Raw genomic sequence first — 20,620 nt, 5'->3', positions numbered from 1 at the left:
GGCTCAGGGGCCTCACCATGGTGGATGCCTCACCCGGAACGGTGCCCCCCCAGCCGGGAACCCCGGCCACCCCCGCAGGGGGGTGGCGGCAGCAACCTTCTCCGTGGCGACCCCAGCCTCTTCCCCTGCCTCAGCGCCCAGCCGAAGGATCCGAGGCGGCCAGGGGAGGGGAGGTAGGGGTGGGGGGAAAAAAAAAAAAAAAAGAAGGTAAGGGGACTGCAAAGGCTGACTGGAGAGCTGCTCCTCCGGCCGCCGGGGTGGAGCGCCGCGGGGTCCGGCCAGGAAGGAGCGGGCGGGCGGGCGGAGAAGCCGGGAGCAGAGGCGGCGCTTCCCTCAGGGATGCGGCGAGGAGGAAGAAGAGCTGCGCCCGGTGGGGGCCGGCGGGGGGGTACCGAGCCCAGGCTGCGGGCGGCGGCGCGGTCCCGCCGGAGCCCACCCCACCATCTCCCGCCTCGCCGCTCTGGGCTGCCGCTCAGACCCCGGCGGCGCCTGGGTCGCTGCTGATCAGGCACGCACAGAAACGGGCGAGGGGCCCCACGGCGGCGGATTCCTCCAGACACGCTCCAGCCGGGACTCCTCCTGAGGGGGAGGAGGGGTGGCGGGGAGCGGGAGGCGAGGGGCAGGCGGGCCGGTGGCTCCCACCCGGGCCAGAGAGGAGCGAGCCGGCGGGCGGGCGCCGGGGAGGAAGGGGGACAAGGCGCCAAGGAGCAGCGGGAGGGGAGCGGAGCAGCCGCAGGTCCCCCGCCAGCCCGTGCCCACCGGCGGCTCCGCGGGCCAGCACCTCACGCCCGCTAGAGGGGAGCCGCGAGGGGGGCGGCGGAAGCGCTCACGCCGCCCGCTCCTTCCGCCGCCGCCGCCGCTGCCCGAACCGGGGGCGCCCGCGGGAGAAGGAGGCGAAGTAGTCCCTCGCGACTTCTCCCGGCCGCTGGCTTCCCGCGGGGCTAGAGCAGGCGCAGGGCGGGGCTGCCGAGCTGGGCAGCCTGGGCTCTGAGGAGGTGTGGAGGGGAGGACTGAGAAGCTGCGGCCTGCGGGCGAATCACTGCAACTCGAAGTCGTGTGCAGCATAGCAAGTTTCAGGAAAGTAGTCCCCTCCTCCCTTCATTTCCCAAATCGTTGTCGAGCCGCTCGGGCGGGGAGAGGAGGAGGAGGAGGAGGAGGAGGAGGAGGAGGGAGGCGGAGGGATACGCCATGCGCCGCGCTCAGTGTGCGTGCGCGCGCTCCAAACTCTTGGCACGCCGCGGAGGGGGCGGGGGTGGGAGCCGCGAGGGGAGCTGCGAGCGAGGGCGCATTGTTGCAGCGCGCTGCTTGCTCCCCGTTACTCGGCTTGCACTCTCCGGGTGGCTGGATCGAGCGGACTGGAAAGACAGTGTGTTCCGGGAGGAAATTCTAGAGGGCCCTCTTCTGCTCTGTGTGTGTGTGTGTGTGTGTGTGTGCGCCTTCCTTGCAAAGAATGGAGCTGGCAAGAGTTCATCTTTAGTTAGTGGGGGGTTTTACCGGCAGGGACTGTGCAAAGAGAGCTCCGCCTGCTGTCCCTCTGGTTGCACTGCTGCTGTCCCCTAGCTGCGTGCACAACGTGTGTGTGTGTGTGTGTGTGTGTGTGTGTGTTTTAATTCCCAGTGCCTGGATTCTTACTGCGCAAGGGGTTTGCTGTGCAGGGCATTCATCTTCCAAAGCTGGAATGGTTGTTAATGGAGAACGACTTCCATTGAAGCCCAGGGTAGGCGTGTTACATGAGTTCTGGCGCAGCCAGAAGCACAGGAAATAACTCCCGCTGCGAGTGAGGTTGCATAACTATAGCGCAGGAGATGCCTCTGTGGCACCAACTGCTCTGAGCAGAGGCAGAAAGAGTATTGGATCAGCAGCTGCCACCTTTATGATGCGTTCATCTTAAAAGGTGTTTGCACGGAAACCTGCTCAAGTTGTAGCCTGGACCTAGGTCTGCCCAACCAGACAATTCGGAGCTCCTGGCCCTGCAAATTCTATCTATTCGCTACCTAGAAAGCCTACCCATGATCCTTCCTGGAGGACTGAGTTCCAAGCGCTCCCAAGTTTCTGACCCATCTCCCCAGGTGTCAGTCTAGCTCAGTCAGTGCACAATGCTTTTTCTTCGTTCTCTGGTTGCTGCTCCTCCTCCTGCAAGAAGTAGAAGAGTTCCTGAGGAAGAGGTGGGAGAATGTACCAAATGTAGCACTCCTACCACCCATCTTCAGGAAGCTTCAGGATTGCCGATTTCCCAGCAGAGTGGATGCACTAGCCTGTTAGCAGTGTTTTCATTTGGCTGTGCTGAATAGATGTTTGAAGAGTGAATGAAGGAATTAAGTTAGTATGCTCATAAGACCATCCTTTGATTTCTGGTTTCTTTATGTAGCTGGCTTAGCAATTGCGTCCTCAGAGAAAGGAAGGGGCGATTTTGGGGTTGGGTAACGGGGAGAGGTGTGAAGGTGGGTGCAGTGGAGAGGGTGTGTGATCTGGAATAAACGGAAAAGACTTCTCAACTTGCCTTTTTGAACTTGTTCTTGCTAATCACATGTTATTGGGACTACTGGTACTAGCCTTTTTTTTTTTTTTCCCAGTACTTTCACTAACCACTTTGGCCATGTAGGATTGTCTCAAGTCCCATAATTTATAAACTGTGTTTTTGGTTAAGTTACTTCAACTCTGGGGCCAGTGCTGTGGTGCAGTAGATTAATCCTTCACCTGCGGTGCTGGCATCCCATATGAGTGCTGGTTGAGTCCCAGCTGCTGCACTTCCGATCCAGCTCTCTGCTATGGCCTGGGAAAGCAGTGGAAGGTGGCCCAAATCCTTGGGCCCTGCACCCATGTGGGAGACCTGGAAGAAGCTCCTGGCTTCTGTCTTCCATAGGCCCAGTCCAGGCTATATGGCTATTTAGTTACTGTCTGTAACTCTACCTCTCAAATAAATAAATAACATCTTTTTTATAAAAAAAAAAAGTTACTTCAGCTCTGCCTGTGTAAATGGGGATCACAGTGCATAACTCATAGAGCTGATGTACTGATCAGTAAGATAATATACATAAAACACTTTGAACGGATGAATAATTTATAGTAAAAACTCAGTAAGTCCTAGCTCTTACTGTGAGTTATAAAACAGAGACACTAAAAACTCCATGGCGAAGTGGCAGCAGTCACTCCCAATGTTAATATAAAGTATTCAGTCTCATTCATTCACTCACTCAGTAACCATTGGTCTCTTCTGTGTTCCACCCTTGCCATGACCAAATATATGGTATTGCACCAGTAAGTGATAACTATCGCAGTTACCATGATTAACCAAGTGCAAAGAAAGTTGGTCACTTAACAAGTGCATCTTTCTCTTTTGAAGATTTGCATCTGTTTGATATTCCTTTGCATGGAGGAAATCATGGATACAAGGTTTGGGAGAGGATGTGGAAACCAGTTTGGTTGTCACACGTCAGATACTGTGCAGGCCACTTTCACACACGATGCTTACCTGAAGCGGCAAGATCTGATCAACAACCCAAATTACTGCTTTTCATATTGTTCCCAACCACATGGGAACAAGTCATTCACTGACTGTTCCTACACCCTTCCAGGAGCACTTCTGTACTCTTCTTTGTAACAGTATGTTTGTAATTCTTTCCTTTCCATGGTTTACGATCTTCCCAGGAGTCTTTAGAAATTGTTCTTGTGTAGGCAGAGCTCTGTGTCTTCTCCTTTGAAGTAATCAGAAGTGGCCCTACAATGAGGCCCAGAGCCCAGGATTCTTCTAGTCTGACGTTCAGTCAGCAGCTGCCCTGAATGAAAGAAGCTTCAACCTGTTGATCACAGTGGCTAGCCCTCAAGAGGTGTAAGAGAACCAGCAACCAAGAGTAAGACCTTACTTGCACCCTGATTTGAACAAACACTTGAAAATATGAGACAATTTGAACAGTTTAAAATACAGGATTTCTTTTTTTTCTTTTTCTTTTTTTTTTTTTTTTTTTTTTTTTTTTGACAGGCAGAGTGGACAGTGAGAGAGAGAGACAGAGAGAAAGGTCTTCCTTTGCCGTTGGTTCACCCTCCAATGGCCGCCGCGGCCGGCGCGCTGCCACCGGCGCACCGCGCTGATCCGATGGCAGGAGCCAGGAACCAGGTGCTTTTCCTGGTCTCCCATGGGGTGCAGGGCCCAAGCACCTGGGCCATCCTCCACTGCACTCCCTGGCCACGGCAGAGAGCTGGACTGGAAGAGGGGCAACCGGGACAGAATCCGGCGCCCCGACCGGGACTAGAACCCGGTGTGCGGGCGCCGCTAGGCGGAGGATTAGCCTAGTGAGCCGCGGCACCGGCCCAAAATACAGGATTTATAAAAGTCTTGGTTTGTGGTTGTGTTTCTTTGTAAGTCCTTGTCTTTCAGAGAGATGTGCTGAAATGTTAACAGACAATTATATCTGAGCTTTGCTTCAAAATAATTCTGGAAGGTGAGAAGTAGGGAGAAGAGGTAGGGATATTGATAAAATCAAGGTTGATTGTAGACTGCTGGAGAACATGTTCTCATTATTATTCGATTACTTTATATAGTTGCCACATTCCACAGTGAAGTTCCCTAAATACAGTGTGAACACTTATTTAAAATGCAGTTTCCCAGACTGTGGCCCAGAGATTGTGATCCATTGCTCTGTATTAGAGCCAACAGAGCTTTTTAATTTTTTTTAAGATTTTATTTATTTGAGAGGTAGGGTTATAGACAATGAAAGGGAGAGACAGAGAGAAAGGCCGTCCATCCGCTGGTTCACTCCCCAAATGGCCGCAACGGCCAGAGCTGAGCCGATCGGAAGCCAGGAGCCAGGAGCTTCTTCCAGGTCTCCCACGAGGATGCTGGGGCCCAAGCATCTGGATTATCTTCTACTGTTTTCCCAGGCCGTACCAGAGAGCTGGAAGAGGAGCGGCCACAACTAGAACCTGCACCCACATGGGATGCCGGCACTGCAGACGGAGGATTAACCTACTGAGCCACAGTGCCAGCCCCAGATCTGCACTTTTTAGAAGTATGGAAGAGATTTTCCATCCACTGATTCACTCCTCAAATGTCTGCAACAGCCAGGGCAGGGCCAGGCCAAAGTGAGGGACTAAGAATTCTGTCCAGGTCCCCCACATGAGTGGCAGTGACCCAAATACTAATGCCACTATCTGCTGCCTCCTGGGTGTGCATTAGCTGGAAGCTGAATCAGAAACAGAGGCAAGACTCAGATCCAGGCACCCCACTACGGGATATCCGATGGACTCCCAAGCAGCAGCTTAGCCAACTGTACCACAATTCCTGCCCCTGTAGCACTGGTTTTATGTAATTTTTAGAAGTTTTTCAGGTGAAGTATGCCAAAGCCTTGTCTGGGTATAGAAATAAAGGTGTATTGACTGACACACTCGTGGAATCAGGCTTGCCCTGGGACTTCCTGTTGAGACTGCAATGCTGCTTCAGTTTGGTGTTGCACACATGCTGCCTTGCTCTGTGTGCTCTCAGCAGATATTTGTTCATTTAAGAAGCCAAAAGAGGAGTCAGCCGTGCCAACTTTTGAGGTTCTAATAAGTACATAAAATACAAGTGCACACTTCCGGGTCTAAGATTACCTTTACCATTACTCCTTAGCAGATATTAGTAGAATTTTGTATTTGAAAACTGTAGTTAATATGTGCCTAGATCAAAGGACTCTATTTTCATGCTATCCTGTACTTTAATTTTTTTTTCTTTAGTGTAACCAGTCTCTTGGCTAATGAGCTCTGCCTCTCCGTGGAATTACTAAATGGTAACCATGTTTCTAAATAGTTTCCTTGCCTCTGGCCTTCAGGCTGTTTCTCCATCACTCCGGTTTCCACGTTCTTCCAAGCTAATACAAATTAGAAAGGATAAGCGTGCTATTTTCTCTTTCTCCCTAAGGACTGCAATTGTTGGTCTGGTCGTATCCGGTGAGTGTGAAATCAGTTTACTTTTCGTGCTATAACTGCCTTTTACAGGAAGTTTCCACAAGATAACAACCAGTACAAGGGAAATGAGCAGTCTGTGATTTCCTTTATTTTCTGTATAATCTTAGCAGGGAGGATGCTTACCAGACCCCACACTGCTAAATAAAGCACTGCTCCTTGACCGTCATGCTCCCAAATGGCTTCAACATGCCCATTCTTTAAAGGTTATGTTTCATTACGAGAAATACGAAGGGTTGAAATAATTCATCGCGACACACTTGCAAGGCCATGTGCATGTGGTACAAATTTAGTACAACAGAAGACTCTAGATACTTCATGCATTTCGCTTTAAGTATGGCATCATGACCTCCTTTTTTTTATTTTTAATATTTATTTATTTATTTGAAAGGCAGAGTTACAAAGAGGCAGAGACAGAGAAAGAGACATCTTCCATCCTCTGGATTACCCCCAGAATAGACACGATGGCCTCCTCCAGAGAGGAGATCCAGCAGAGAGCTGGATCAGAAGTGGAGCAGCCAGGACATGAACTGGCGCCCATAAGTGATGTCAGCACTGTGGACTGAGGCTTTATGCGCTACGGCCCCGTGACCTCCTTTTTAGTGAATAATAATTAACTGCTGTATGGGACTTTAATTTTTTTTTTACTTTTTTGTTTATTTGAAAAGCAGAGGTAGAGATACACAGAGAAAGAAAGAGATCTCCCTTCTGTTAGTTCACTCCCCACATGGCCACCACGGCCAGGGCTATGCCAGGCTGAAGCCAGGAGTCAGGAACTCCATCCTGGTCTCATCTGGGTGATGGGGAACCAAGTACTTGGGCCATCTTCCTCTGTTTTCCTAGATGCATTCGTAGGGAGCTGCATGGGCTTAGAAGTAGAGCAGCTGAGACTCCAACCAGCTCTCCAATACGGGGTGCTGGCATCACAGGCAGTGGCTTAACCCATTGTACCACAAGGCTGGCTCCTAGACATTAAAATTTATAATGCGTGTGAGGAACTTCCCAGCACCCTTACCCAGCAGGTATTATTCTAAAACTCCAATTTTCAATGAGATTTGGGAACTGAAGATCAGGGAGGTTAGGTGTCTTGCCTAAAATAGACTTGTCACAGCATTTGTGCTCTCAGGTATGCAATTCCTGCCTTGAACTGGGCCTCTGCATTCCCTCCTATCTCAGATGACCTCTTCCTTACTATTAATTGAGGGTAAAAGTCAGGATATTTTGATAGCTGAAGTCTTGGATACACCCACAGAAGAACTCTATTTTGGAAAGCACAAGTTCCTTCATTTATTTGTAGAAAACACCTTACGTGCTCATGGTTAATACTGTAATCCTTGTTACTCAAAACTGCAGAGCTGTACCTGAAAGCCTGTTGGGAGACACATTGAAGTGCCCCCCATTGGTTCATGTGCACGTCAAGGATTAGGAAACCCTGTTGGCAGTCATCTCCTTGTGCTGAATGGCGTCCTGTCCTGACCTGACCCGCAGATGCTGCTCTTCCGGCCCGGTCAGCCTCAAGTGCACCAGGGCCCCAGAATCCCATCACCATCTCCGCTCCTTTTGCTGTCCCATCCCCAACAGGACTTCTGTTCCTGTCTCCTTGTAGTGCCTTTCAGGCTGACCACTCAGCACCGCGTTTCTGCTCATCTCTGGATTAAGCCCACTCCTCCCTCTTAGCTCCCGGCAGTCTTGGGACAGCCCCCACCCCCAGTCAGAAGTGCGTGCCCTGAGAGACTGTTCTTCCCATCCCTTCTCCTCTCTCAGATCTCCCTGCTTTCCTGGGAACCTCCCTTCTCTTCCTGCTTACCTGAGGCTGCCCTCCCCTTCCCACGTTTTAACATCTCACTTGAAGTGGGCTTCATTACACATCCTTGGAGTGAAGCCTGTGCTTCCGCACACGCTGGGCAGGGGTTGTTAACCAGGCTGCATTTTCTTGTAACTTCCACAGTCTACCATCATTTAAAAGGTGAGATTTTGGGGGCCAGGAAAAAGCCTGGAGAAAAATGAGGCCACTGCTCATGGGGCTCCAGAGAAAAGGGTGACTGCAGCTACAAAGGGTCTTCGAAAAGCTCATGGAAAATGCGTGTCAAAAAACTGCATGGATTTCCGAAGTTTTTTGCACCAAAGTAAATTTGTCTTTGAATTTTCCCTTTCTGCAAACCTTTTTGAGTTCTTCATTCATGTAGGGAGTAGAATCCACAGGACTACTGTAGGTACAAGGAGAAGGCCTACTTTCCAGTAACTTTCCCTTTTAGCTAGGGAGCTGTAGAAAACCAAAACCAAACTATTTAGGTAATAGGAGATGAAATGTGACTCAACTTCTTAGCAAGTGATAACTGCTATTGTTTTTCTTTAAGGATGCTGATCTTTAATCTTATTGACTTATTTTTATTTATTTGAAAGGCAGAGAGAGAGAGACAGAGATAAACTCAGAGAGGTCTTCCCTCCATTGGTTCACTCCCCAAATACCTATAGCAACCAGAGTTGGGCTGGGCAGAAGCCAGGATCCTGGAACTCAGTCTAGTCTCTCACATGGGTCACAGGGACCCAACTACTTGAACCATTACCTACTGCCCCCCAGGGTGTACATTAGCCCATAAACTCTAATATGGGATGCAGGTATTCCAAGCAGCATCTTAACCTCTGTTATGACAGCTAGGATCCTCATATGCATCCATTTTTTAATCCCATAGATATTTTTAATACTTTCATATAACAAAGTAAAAAAGATTCCAAAAGGACAAATTCCATGTTTAAAACTTTAATTAAAGAACAAAAGCTTCATTTCTAGTGACGTCTGACCAGTCCTTGCCTCACCAGAAAGAGGTGTTTTATTCCCTCTATGATAGGAAATCCTGAGAACCCACTGGCTTTCCTGCTGAAGAATGCCACCTTCAGCTCTAAAGCTCTTTATCAAAAAGCCCTAAAACACTTCACACCCTCACTGCCTCCTGGGTTTTAGCCAATCTCTGTGTATTTCAAGTTTCCTTCCTTTGCTGGGTCATCACACACTTCCTTCTTATTACCCTTCCAAGCTGTGCCCTGTGCTTTGAACAGTCTCTCTATACCCAGCTTATCATCCGTGCCTGTTTTTAGTATTTCTCCTGATAGTTCCCATAAAGCTTTTAAGAATCATTTTAGGAAAACAACAACTTTCTGCAATCCTGCATTATTTGGTCTGGTTAACATCTTAGAAATGTAATTATTCTTGATATGTTCTGTGATACTAGTCTATGTCTTTGTTCAATGTAGTTATTTACCTTTTCCAAGTTTTTATGAGATCTCAAACTCATTTGTTTCAATTTATAAAACCTTATAAAGCCAGATGTATGATAGGTACTTATCAAATGTTATTATAATAAGTGATAATAGGATAATTTTAGATTATATTTTGAATTTTTATCTCTGGAGATATTATAGATTGAATGTATAAAGGGCATTTGGAATTCTGACAGGCTTTAATCCACATTTATAAACTCTAAGTATGATCTCAGTTTCTTTTTACTTTTCATTTACTGAAAATATCAAATTCCCTTGAAAAATCTCTTGAAACATAACTCACTTGATTCTCACAATTATTTTTGGGTTGTGTTCATTTTCATTCTTTTCCAGCACCTTCACTTCTGATAGTTATGCTTATTTTATAAAACCAGAAGTACTTAGTAAAGGGCATAGAGAACCTTCAGAAAACTTTAAAGCCATCTAGAATTCATTAGAGAGTGATGTGTAGGTCCAGTGCTGGAAGGAACCAGTTTTGACAAACCCACAGAAGCTAGCCATTTAAGGAGCATTAACTCATTGACCTCTTTTATATTTTACTTATTGAAGTAGCCCCTGACTTCAAGAAGCTGATAGTCTAATAATCTGGTAAATTTCTATTATCATGATAAGTTCTATAACTGTTAGCCCTGCCTGTTGCAGGCATTTGGGGAGTGAGCCAGCAATGGGAAATCTTTCCATTTGTCTGTGTCTCTGACTTGCAAATAAATTAAGAAAACAGTAATACAGCAAAAAGTGAGAAATCCAAAGCTACTTGCCTCAGAGTTGACCACTATTCGAGTTTAGAATATATAATCAGATCCTTTTCTATATATTCACATATATATGCATAAACCATCTTACATGTTATTCTGCTTTTTAACATGTCATGGACATTTTTATATTAATGTGCACTCTTTTACATGGTTATAGAGTATAACGTGGGTATACTATAGGTTATCTGTTTTTGTCTCTAAAGTGTGTCAAATTTTGTTTTTTATCCATTTATTTTCCTCCTGGAAATAATAGTGCATTAGACATCCTGGAACATTTATCTTTGGGCTCAAAGGCAAATATTCTCTGACAAAGTTTTATGTAAGTGAAATTACTAGGTCAAAGAAAATGAACATTTTAAATAATGAAAGATAATACCAAATTGTCCTCCAAAATCATTGTTCCTTTTTTAAAAGCCAGTCTTTTTCTCACCAATACTGTATGAGAGTACCTTTTCCTCTTATACTTCACCTAAAGTGGCTATTAACAATCTCTTAATTTTTGCCGAGTCTTATCCTGCCAAAATAGCTTCTTACTATTACTTTACATTTACCTAATCACTACATTGAATTTCATTCATGTTTCATCTTTAATAAATTTCCTAATTTACTTGTTTCTTGTTCACTTTTCTTTGCCTTAGTTCCCTTAGCTGTGAAGTAATTGTAATGAAATTAAACATTATTATCAGTGAATCACTGTCTTTTCTAACAACAGTAGTAGATTAAAGAAGGATTGGAGAGCTTTTCAAAATTTACTACAATTTAATATGATAATTTTGTTTATTTAATTTAAAATTTTGCTTTTTTCCTAGTCACACAGATATGCTCTATACATTGTGTTCAGACTAGCAATAATAAAACATACACACTTTGGGGAGAAATTCAATGGCACTGCTTTGGTTCTATCACTGTAAGATGTTCATTTATCCACACAGCTTCCCCAGCAGAGGCGTTAAACCAGCATCATTCCTAAAAGTGTTAGGAAATGGATGGCTTTCTCCTCTCCCAAGCCAATAACGCAGAATAACCCTGTCAATCAACACAAATGAGGGGCCAGCATTGTAGCACAGCAGGGTGGCAGTGCTAGCATCCCACATTAGAATTCAAGGTCTAGCTGCTCTGCTTCCAATCCAGCTCCCTGCTATTGTGCCTGGGAAGACAGCAAAAGACCCACCAAGGGTTTATGCTCCCACCACCTGCAAAGGAGACCCAAACACAATTACTGGACCCTGGCTTCAGCCTGGCCAAGCCCTGGCTTTTACAGCCATTTGAGAAGTGAACCAGCAGATGCAAGATCTCTTTTTCTCTCTGTCTCTCCCTCTTTCTGTCACTCTGCCTTTTAAACAAATAAAATAAATCTTTAAAAAATGAAAATAAACACAAGTGTGCAAAAGTTGCTGGAGTCTGCTGTATACCTCCCTTGTAGAGAATGTGAAGATAATCAAAATAGCTAACATTTATTGGATGCTTATGACATGCCCCTTGCTCTCTTTCACATGATTTACATGTGTTCATGCTAATATCACCAGGAGACAGATACTGTTGGATTCACCTGCATTTCAGTGGTAAGGAAATGAAAGCACAGAGGGGTTAAATACCATGCTTGAATAGGTTTCACAGCAAGAAAGTAGCGGAGCTGTGATTCAAACTCAGGCCATCTGGTTGCAGAGCCCCACTCACAACCAAGAAGCTGGACTTTCACAAGTGTTTGACTAAAATAGTAACCGAAGGCAAAGAAAATATAAGAAGAAGGACATGGGTGAGGAAACAAAAGAAAGAAATGAGAAATAGAGGAGGAAAAAAAGAAATAAAGATGAATGAAAAGGAAGGAGTTGAGAAACAGAGAACTGGGAAAAATTGCCCTCTGTCCCATCTCATGCCACCAACCCAATGGCCAACTCAACAGGCTTGCTCACATCAGCACTGATGAAATGCACTGCACTCGCTCTTCCTCATCCTCCCTAGCCCTTGGCGCAGCCACTCTGTCATACCCATGTACAAACATAGCTGTTCCAGCTTAGGAACATTGTCCCAGCACCTCTCTGTACTGTACTTCTGTGATTCACAAAAAATTGTAAAGGATGTGAACTCTTACAAAGAAAGGTTACACAAGTTCAAAACTCAACATCTGATTTGTGCTTTTAGGTACAATACAAACCAATGGACAAATATTTACAAATTGTGCCCTCAAAAACATTCTAGAAGAAACAAAATATGGGCTTGAATTTCCTAATTCATTAGACTCATTTATCTTGAGCACAGTAGAAAAGATAATGGGTGTCATCTATGACACACCTTCTCAGGCGGGGGTGACTTTGTTCCTCCTTCGGAAGATAGTTGATGATGTGAGGAGATACTTTTAGTTGTCACAACTGGGGGAGTGGGAGGGAATGTCACTGGCATCTAGTGGATGGAGGCCAGGAATATGACCAGGGATTGACCCTTGCAAAAATGAATTATGTGGCTCAAAATATCAGTAACGCCAAGGTTGAGACACCCTGTTCTGGGAAATATGGTGCCCAGGTTCAAGTTAAAAGTTCTTGCCTAGTGACATAAGAACCTACTCCCTAACAAAGATATAAGGACAGGTGAGACTTTTCTTTACAGCCAACTTCTTTTTCCTTCGGACCCCTTCCTGTCTGGCCTAAGAACAAGGCATTCATTACAAAAAGAAAAAAAGAAGTGCAAAACAGAAGTAGCAAACCAATACATTTGGATACAATTTCTTGCCAGCGTTTTCTAACTCTGGTCATAGAATGTTTTGCAGAAGGATTTTGTGAATGATATTTGGATGTCTGTTTATAATGCCATGGATTAAAATGAAACTGAGCAGGTGTTAGGATAATAATAGAAGAAAAGAAAGGAAACCCTTTATTCTACTGAAACTGCCTAAGGAATATTTATTACCCCCCAAATTAGGCTAAAATAGTTGGATGAATATTTTTTATCTTTAAAAACATATGGATTTAAATATTGTTTCTTTTATGCACCTACTAATAATGTCATATATTTATACAGAGATTCTAAGAAAATCAGTGTTTTTAATAGCACCTGATATTTATGTACTATTTAAAATTTTATGTACCACATGCTCATTCCTTCATATAAGCTTCTTATACCCATTTAGCAGATACAGAAACTAAAGGATCAAAATAGCGAAGTTAATTTCCCAACCTTTCATTAGTTAGTAAGAAGCAGATTAGAATTTGAGTTCATGTGCTCTGATTCTGACTGAATACAGCATTATTGACCCAAATGATTCTGACAGTTTCATTATCCTTATTCCTAAGATCAAAGAATGGAATATATCCCTATTGCTAATTTTTGAATATGCACCCAAATAAAGTCAAGGTACAAATTATATAAATATATTACTATATTAATGTATTATATTCTTTCTACTGCACTCAAAAATAAAATGTTTAAAAAGGAGTGCAATAAATAACAAGTGAAAACAAAAATTCTAATATTTCTTCCTCTTTCTCAGTAGATCATCATTTTGTGTGCCTCCTGGGATTCTTGCACCCTCTTCAGAGACCACAGGAGTAAGTTCTTTGTTACATCTGTTAGACTAGGAGACCTGGCTGGCTAATCCATGCTTGTTCAGAGACTCCATTAGAAGTGGATTCTTGGGAGATCAGTACCAGATACCAATCCCAGGTCACATTCACACTTAAAAACAAACGACGTGCTGTGGTGCAGTAGGTTAATCCTCTGCCTAAGGCACCCATATGGGCGCCAGTTCTAGTCCCAGCTGCTCCTCTTCTGATCCAGCTCTCTGCTGATGGCCTGGGAAAGCAGTAGAAGATGGCCCAAGTGCTTGGGCCCCTGCACCCACGTGGGAGACTGGAGGAGGCTCCTGGCTATTGGCTTCTGATAGGCCCAGTTCTGGCAGTTGTGGCCATTTGGGGAGTGAACCAGCAGATTGAAGACCTTTCTCTCTGTCTCTGCCTCTCATTGTCTGTAACTCTACCTCTCAAATAAATAAATAAAATTTTAAAAAAATGACACAACAGTGACGGGAGAATGTGGTCCTCATCCATGAAAGCAGAACAATGTGGCAAGATGGAGGCTTCTTCCCCTTCATCTTCCATCAAAACAAAAATACAGAGTAACAAGTCAGAGCCACTGTACAGGACTGAAGGCTTCCCAGCATCCTACCACAAAGCCCTTGATCTCAGAATCCCAGGGAGATGGCCCTTCTATTCCTTTCCAGTACTTTTTCCATCATAACTGTTCAATAAAACACAAAGAACCTTCAAACCTACACTATTGCAGACTAAGGGACTCTTGGGAACATTAATAAATGAAAGCAGGAAGGCAAATTATAAATATGCCATTTAGTTATTTGGCTTAACATATTGCGAAAACTTCTGTAATGTTTTCTTATTACTCTGCTAATCAATACCCTTGCTTTGATCCCTTGTGCAGATGAACACTCTGTGTTAGTCCTGGGACTAAGATGGGGTGAGTGAGTCTTTTACTTCAAGCTTAAAATTTAGAGTGGTTAAGCCAAAAACTCAGCAATCAAGAGAAATAATAGGTTAATACAATGCTTTTTTTAAAAAAAATCAAGTTAATGTAAAAAATTCACAATGCAAAAAACTATCAAAATTTTCAAGAATGGCATGGAAGTCTGTCTGTCTTAGCTTTCCCAGGATTATGTAAGTAATGACCATTCTGTTCTCCATGACTTACATTCACATTTAGGTAAAATGATCCTTAGTTTAATTCCCTGATGTCCTGAGTAGAGGCTGGTCTTTGATCTCACTCTAGAAATTCTCGCTTCAGGAGAGGACGTCTTCTGTTTTCAAGTTTGTTCTGGTTGACTTGCTCCCTGTCAAAGTAGAACATTACTACCTGACCACCTCTTCAGCCATCATGAGCTTTAAAGTCCTCAACCTTTTGAAATGAAAATGATTTTAGAGTATATTGAATTTAACTTTTTATCTCAATTAGTAGGTAATTTATTGGCTAATTTACTTTTTTTGAAATGTTTATTTATATATTTGAAAGGCAAAGCAAGAGAGAGAGACATCTTCTACCACCTGTTCTTTCCCCAAATGCCTGCAATAGCCAGGGCTAGGCTAGGCCAAAGCCAGGAGCCTGAGACTCCACCTGGGTCTCCCTCATGGGTGGTAGGGACTCAAGTACTTGAGCCATCATCTGCTGCTGCCCAGGGACATTTGCAGGAAGCTGGATGAGAAGCAGAGGAGCTGGTAATTGAACTGCAACTCCAATATGGGATGCAGGTGTCCTAAGCAGTGGTTTAACCTGCTGTGCCACAATGCCCACACTGGCTAGTTTAGTTTTTAAGAATAGGGAATCCTAAATGAGGATATGGAGGTACCTCATTACATAAAGAACAGGTATACATTAGGTCGCTAGTGCTACTAGGGTCATGGATTAAATGCTGTTTCTGTTTCTGCTTCTCCTTTTCTTCTCATTGTCTGTTGGTTGGTTATAGCTATCACTTACATGAAATTGGGGAAAGTGGCCACCAAGAAGTTACAGGCTTGTGGAGTCTTGGTCTCAGTCACTAAATAGGTTAATACTATTTTTTTAGCTCCAATTTTTAAATTCCTTGGAAAAGACTCATGATGGCTCAGCTTGGGGGTCCCTGTATCTGGATGAAACAACACTGTGCGTGGGCAGGGTCAGATTTTACTATTTCATTGGTTAGTAGTATGGTCCCATTTTAATTACGTGGATGATGGCATTGGAAGGGGCAGGTCCACCAGTAAGCTAGAGCTTAGCAGAAAATAAGTCTAGCTGCCACAGGTATAATTTGGTCCAAGCACTTCATGATGGGCCAAATGATGAGACAGGGGCTCAGAAACCTGGATTGAGCAAGGCTAGTGAGAAAGCCAGATCTGGATCCCAAGTGTCTCAAATGCCAGGCTCAAGTACTCTTATTCAATAGACACTGAGTATTCTTTATTACCAGACCTGGTATCATGCACTCCAGTTGGCTATAGCAATAACAATAGCAACAGAAGTGCTTATCCTCACTGTACCATTTCTTAGATCAAGCACATTGTCTTCTGATACTTCTTTTTTTAAGTTTTATTTATTTTTTGAAAGGCAGAGTGAGAGAGACAGAAGAGAGAGAGAAAGAGAGGTCTTTCGTCTGCTGGTTCACTCCCCAAATGCCCACAACAGCCAGGGCTGAGCCAGGCTGAAGCCAAGAGCCAACAACTCCATTCTGGTCTCCCACATGGGTGCTAGGGGCCCAAGCACTAGGCCCATCATCTGCTGCCTGTCAGGTGCAGGTGCATTGGCAGAAAACTGGGTCCAAAGCAGAGGTGGGACTTGATCCCACGCCCTCTGACATGGGATGTGGTTGCCCCAAAATACAGCTTAACCTGCTGAGCCACAATAACCCCCTTTATTAAGCAGCTTTATCCCTGCCTCTAATATTTCTTATTGAAAACTTCTAGAAACCTCCCATTCCCTCTGTCTCTTTGTTGCTTTCCTACTTGCCAACTGCTTCTGACATTAGCTTTTCTAAGATCCACATGAGTCAAAGTCCTGAGACCTAGAATTAACACCAGGCTTTTGAAAGGAGGATATTTTCCTGTTTGGGAGGCACATTGTAAGTAGAAAGGGAAAAAACAAAACGTCTCCAATAGTTATCCTACTCTGTTTACTACTCTGCCTCAAGGGAAGACTGTTTCAGAGTTGTTTGGGAAGGTGGAGAAGAAAATCTGGGGATAGATGCGGCACTTAGCATCTGCTTGCTAAGTGACCTTCAGAAGTTCACGTCTTGTCTCTGTGCCTTGGTTTCCTAACATATAAAAGAAGGCTATCTCTACTGAAATTATTTATCGGCCCTACTCTTACTATGTTCTTAAAAAGATTTGAGAAGATAATTAAATATAAAATCCATTTCCAGCTTCAAAATTCTTTCCTGATAGCAAGTGGTTTCACTCTGCTTTATCTGGAAGTCAATAGCCATGTATCTTACTATTTGTTTGCAGATTCTACATGGTTTAGAGATGCTCATAAATCAACTAGATTTCTTTGGAAACAAGATGGCTTTGTTTCCTAATGCTGGCATCATAATGGGTTGCTGTTGTCATATAAAAAATTTCTATTGATAGCCAAAATCCATCTCAAAGTAGTCTTATGTGAAAAAATGCCACCCCTCCAAACAATCTCTCCTGAATCCTGCCCTCCCCTCCCCCCATATCAAAAGGTTAAGATATGGTATGAACACATAATGCGTATTATTCAGAATTTTCCACACAACACATTTCATTCCATGAAAACATAAGAAAAGAGGGTTGGGAAGAAGAGTCATTTCTTTTTGGCTCAAGGATGACTCCAGTATGTCCACTTAATCATTTTCTTAGGCTTGCTTTGATTTCTGTATTACCTGGGCACAGGGGTTAGTGCATATTTTTTGCTTGAACATTTTCATATTTAGTTTTAGAAAAATGACATGGGGTGCAGAGCTTCCACGCTGCCCTGTGTGCCCTTGACTTCCACTGACAGCCATGCCTTGGTGGGCCCGTAAAGGGACAGAACATGTGGAATGTGCCAGTTCCCAAAAGCAGCATACAGTCCCTGTGGCTAGATTCTGGATAGACATTTCTGGAAACAACTATCAGGAATGCTGCTTTTAACAATAACCGCTAAGATAGGATGCACCAGCCAGGGCATTGTGCTGTATCTCTTCTGTCTCTTGAATGAGCCACTGTTTGAGGGTGCTCACTGAACTAGTAGCTGAATGCGAGTTTTCATGTAACATAGCCACCAGTGTTTTCCCATCAAATACATGCAGAGTGACCTCAAAAGTGGCCACAGAGCAAACCTCTGCAGTGGCAGCTAAGCAAGGGCTGTTGAGAGCCCTAAAAAATACCCAAAAGTTGTCTCAATAATTCTGCCTCATAAGAGTGTGTACTAAGGAAATCAACGTGCAGCACAGTGGCTGGCACATGGGAAACATAGAAGAGGTGTTAGCTGTTATAAAGATGGTAATTACAGCATGATTTATAATGCTGAAAACTTAGATTAAACCTGAATCTTCAAGAAAAGGATATGCGTGAAATAAATGGTATTGTGCGTCTATAATACACCACTAGGCAGCCCCTGAAATGGAAACCAGCGGTTTACAAATGTCGGCGGGCATCACAATTCCCCAAGGTTTCCTCCAACAAGAGCCCCCCGGTGCTAATTCTTCACCTCTGGAGCTAGGTTTCAATCTGCCTTCTCTGGGAGTGTTTTCAAAATATCTTTATTGGACCGAAAGGTAGTTGGAAGACTAGTTGTGGATACTGAAAACGTTTAAGTACAGAGGCTGAAGATTGTTCCAGCGCCAAGATAAATAACTTTATCTATAATTCCTGCTCACTCAATGTGGTATTAATACCTAGAAAATGGCCCATGTAGGATTTCTTTTCTTCCAGGTCACACATTACCTCAGAAGGAAGTAGAATAGACGGTACTGGCCTTGGAACGGCCAGGGTATCCCTTCTTTCTGTCACGCCTTGCTGTTTACCAGTATTGTCTTAAATCTCAAGCTGAGTGACTCAGTGAGGGCTGATACACTGTGTTTTAGGAAGTGTGTTCAAGTCCTGATTTCATATTTCTTCCCAAGCAATAGCTTCCCTCATAGCAACAGCTTACAGTTATGTAATTAATGTGTGTTTGTGCCAGTCATGGCTCTAATCACGGCACCTCGGGATTTCTGTATGTGGCGCTCACCCTGTGAGGTGATAGTGTCATCATCCATCCCCATTTCACAGGTGAGGGAGCCTCTTCCTAGCAGGGTTAAGGCACTTGCCTTAGGTCAGGCAGTTACACAGGCACACGGAACCCAAGGATCTGGGCAGACATCTGGGCGTCTGCCCTTGTAACTTAAAAACCTCCATCGCGGTATGCTGCCCTGGGATGGAGACTATTGCTGCAGCTACCTGAGAAGCTGAGAGCACCGGAGAGAAGGTGAAGGGCTGAGTGGTGGCAGGAAAGGCCTTGGGACAATAGAAAAAGGGAGAGTCCGGAAGGTAGAGGGTGGAACTGAGAAAAGGAACTCAGTGGGAGATCCAGCTGCTCCCTGCCCCTGACCAGCTGAGGGCCCCTAGTCAAGGAATTTCATTTGTTTGAACCTCAGTTTTCTGGTCCTTAATATGCTGCTGATGATACCATTTTCGTTGTGTTGTCATAATTTACTAAAATCCTATATTAACAACAGGCACAGAGAAACCTTAGCTGTTAACTAGCTCCATCTCCAAAAAGCTTGAGAATTTTGAATTTGCTGAACAAAATAGATGAATCTCTGAGGGGTTTCCGTAGGACTGGAAAACAGAATAAAGCAACAAAATGAAAACATAAGCCAAAACAAGAGAGGGAGTGTGTGTAACCCCCAGTTTGCTGAATTTCAAGTATTCGCTGTTGTTGTCTTAATTTTTTATTTTCTCCCTTCCTCTTCCTCTTTTCATTTTCCCCTTCATTTCTTAGATTTTTGTTTTTAATTCCAGCTTTGACTCAACCAAGAGGGAAGAAGACTAAGTTCTACTGAAGCCAAGAAATCTATGGAAAGCAGAGTGCCCTGGGGAAGATTCGCAGCTGCAAGACAAAAACACACACAAAAAGCTGGCTGAGCCAGGAGATGAATATTCTAGAGGGAGGAAGCGTGGGGGTGACTGGAAAGTGCAGTCTCTTTCAGGCATGGGATTTGTGTGCTGGGACTTACTAAGGCCTGTTTTGTTTATGTGGTTGATTTTCTGTACTAGAGAGTGGTCTCTTGCCTGGGCCTTCTTGCATTTCTTTTGTATTCCCTAAGAATCATTCAAGTTGTCTCAGGCACACTTGACAAAGTGACCATCCAAATTACTGGATAATCCTTTGATGTCTACTTCTGTGTGTGGACAGGAAAGTACTTGGCTTTAGGATCAAGGAACTGTGGACTGAGCTTCAGCTCTGCTACCTATGCAGCTAACCTTGGACAAATTATTTAACCTCTCTAACTCTCCTCATTTGTGAAGTTGGAATAAAAAAAAAGAACACCCACATGGGTTTGTTGTGATAACTAAATGAGATAATCCATGTACAACACCAACATTAGAGACTAAGAAGCATGCATTATATTGCAGCTACTATTACTATTTATTAAATGATTTTTCTCCCTCTCACAAGTGCCTAACTACATACTTGGTTTAATAATGGTTGACTGGGAAAACTATATGAATAAAACAAAGATATGCTACCAGTCTGGGAAAAAGATGTATTACAGTAACAGGTTTATTTCTTCTTAAGTGTTTGAATAATTTTAATGTACGGGTTATGTTTGAGATCCAAAACAGAAAAGACAACAGAAAAACATAAAAATAAAAGTCCTGTAAAATAAACAGAGTGAGGTCCTATACCGTTGTCATGGTGTTTATGACTCCTTATTTGCATACATAATTTTTGATTGTCTTAACGATGTTAGTAGAGTATATATTGTTTAGTATTTAAAAAAAAAAAACCAGTGTTTGGTTTCCATGCAAAATAAAATTACTAACTGAAAATTAAATAACTTACTTTAGTGTGAAGGATTGATTTCCACCCTCTCTCCACTCTCCTCTTCATTGAATCAGCAGCTTTTGGGTGAATGAGGCAACCTAGCAGCAACCTTTCTGCATCTAGCTGATTTTGTTATTTTCAGT

At 43.9% G+C, this 20,620-nt stretch overlaps 1 protein-coding gene across 16 annotated transcripts; it reads left to right on the top strand.

Annotated features, from left to right (window-relative positions):
• The first annotated feature begins 17 nt into the window (after positions 1-17).
• Positions 18-20,335, top strand: LOC149123074 (uncharacterized). 16 transcript variants are annotated; one of them, XM_089310032.1, is made up of 5 exons: positions 18-5,006; positions 5,710-5,762; positions 5,894-5,922; positions 13,459-13,513; positions 19,451-20,335. In XM_089310032.1, exon 1 carries the CDS (start codon positions 18-20, stop codon positions 900-902), a length of 885 nt encoding a protein of 294 aa, XP_089166158.1. In that variant the 3' UTR covers positions 903-5,006; positions 5,710-5,762; positions 5,894-5,922; positions 13,459-13,513; positions 19,451-20,335. The 16 variants fall into 16 exon arrangements, with proteins under 16 accessions (XP_089166158.1, XP_089166157.1, XP_089166153.1 ...); XM_089310031.1 differs by having other exon boundaries at positions 13,456-13,513; XM_089310027.1 differs by lacking the exon at positions 5,710-5,762 and having other exon boundaries at positions 5,805-5,922.
• Positions 20,336-20,620: the final 285 nt, after the last annotated feature.

The sequence above is a fragment of the Oryctolagus cuniculus genome, chromosome 12 (genome assembly GCF_051225735.1).
Source record: "Oryctolagus cuniculus isolate XC-2025 breed Fujian yellow rabbit chromosome 12, ASM5122573v1, whole genome shotgun sequence".
NCBI lineage: Eukaryota > Metazoa > Chordata > Mammalia > Lagomorpha > Leporidae > Oryctolagus > Oryctolagus cuniculus.
This window is presented reverse-complemented; position numbering and strand designations above follow the sequence as displayed.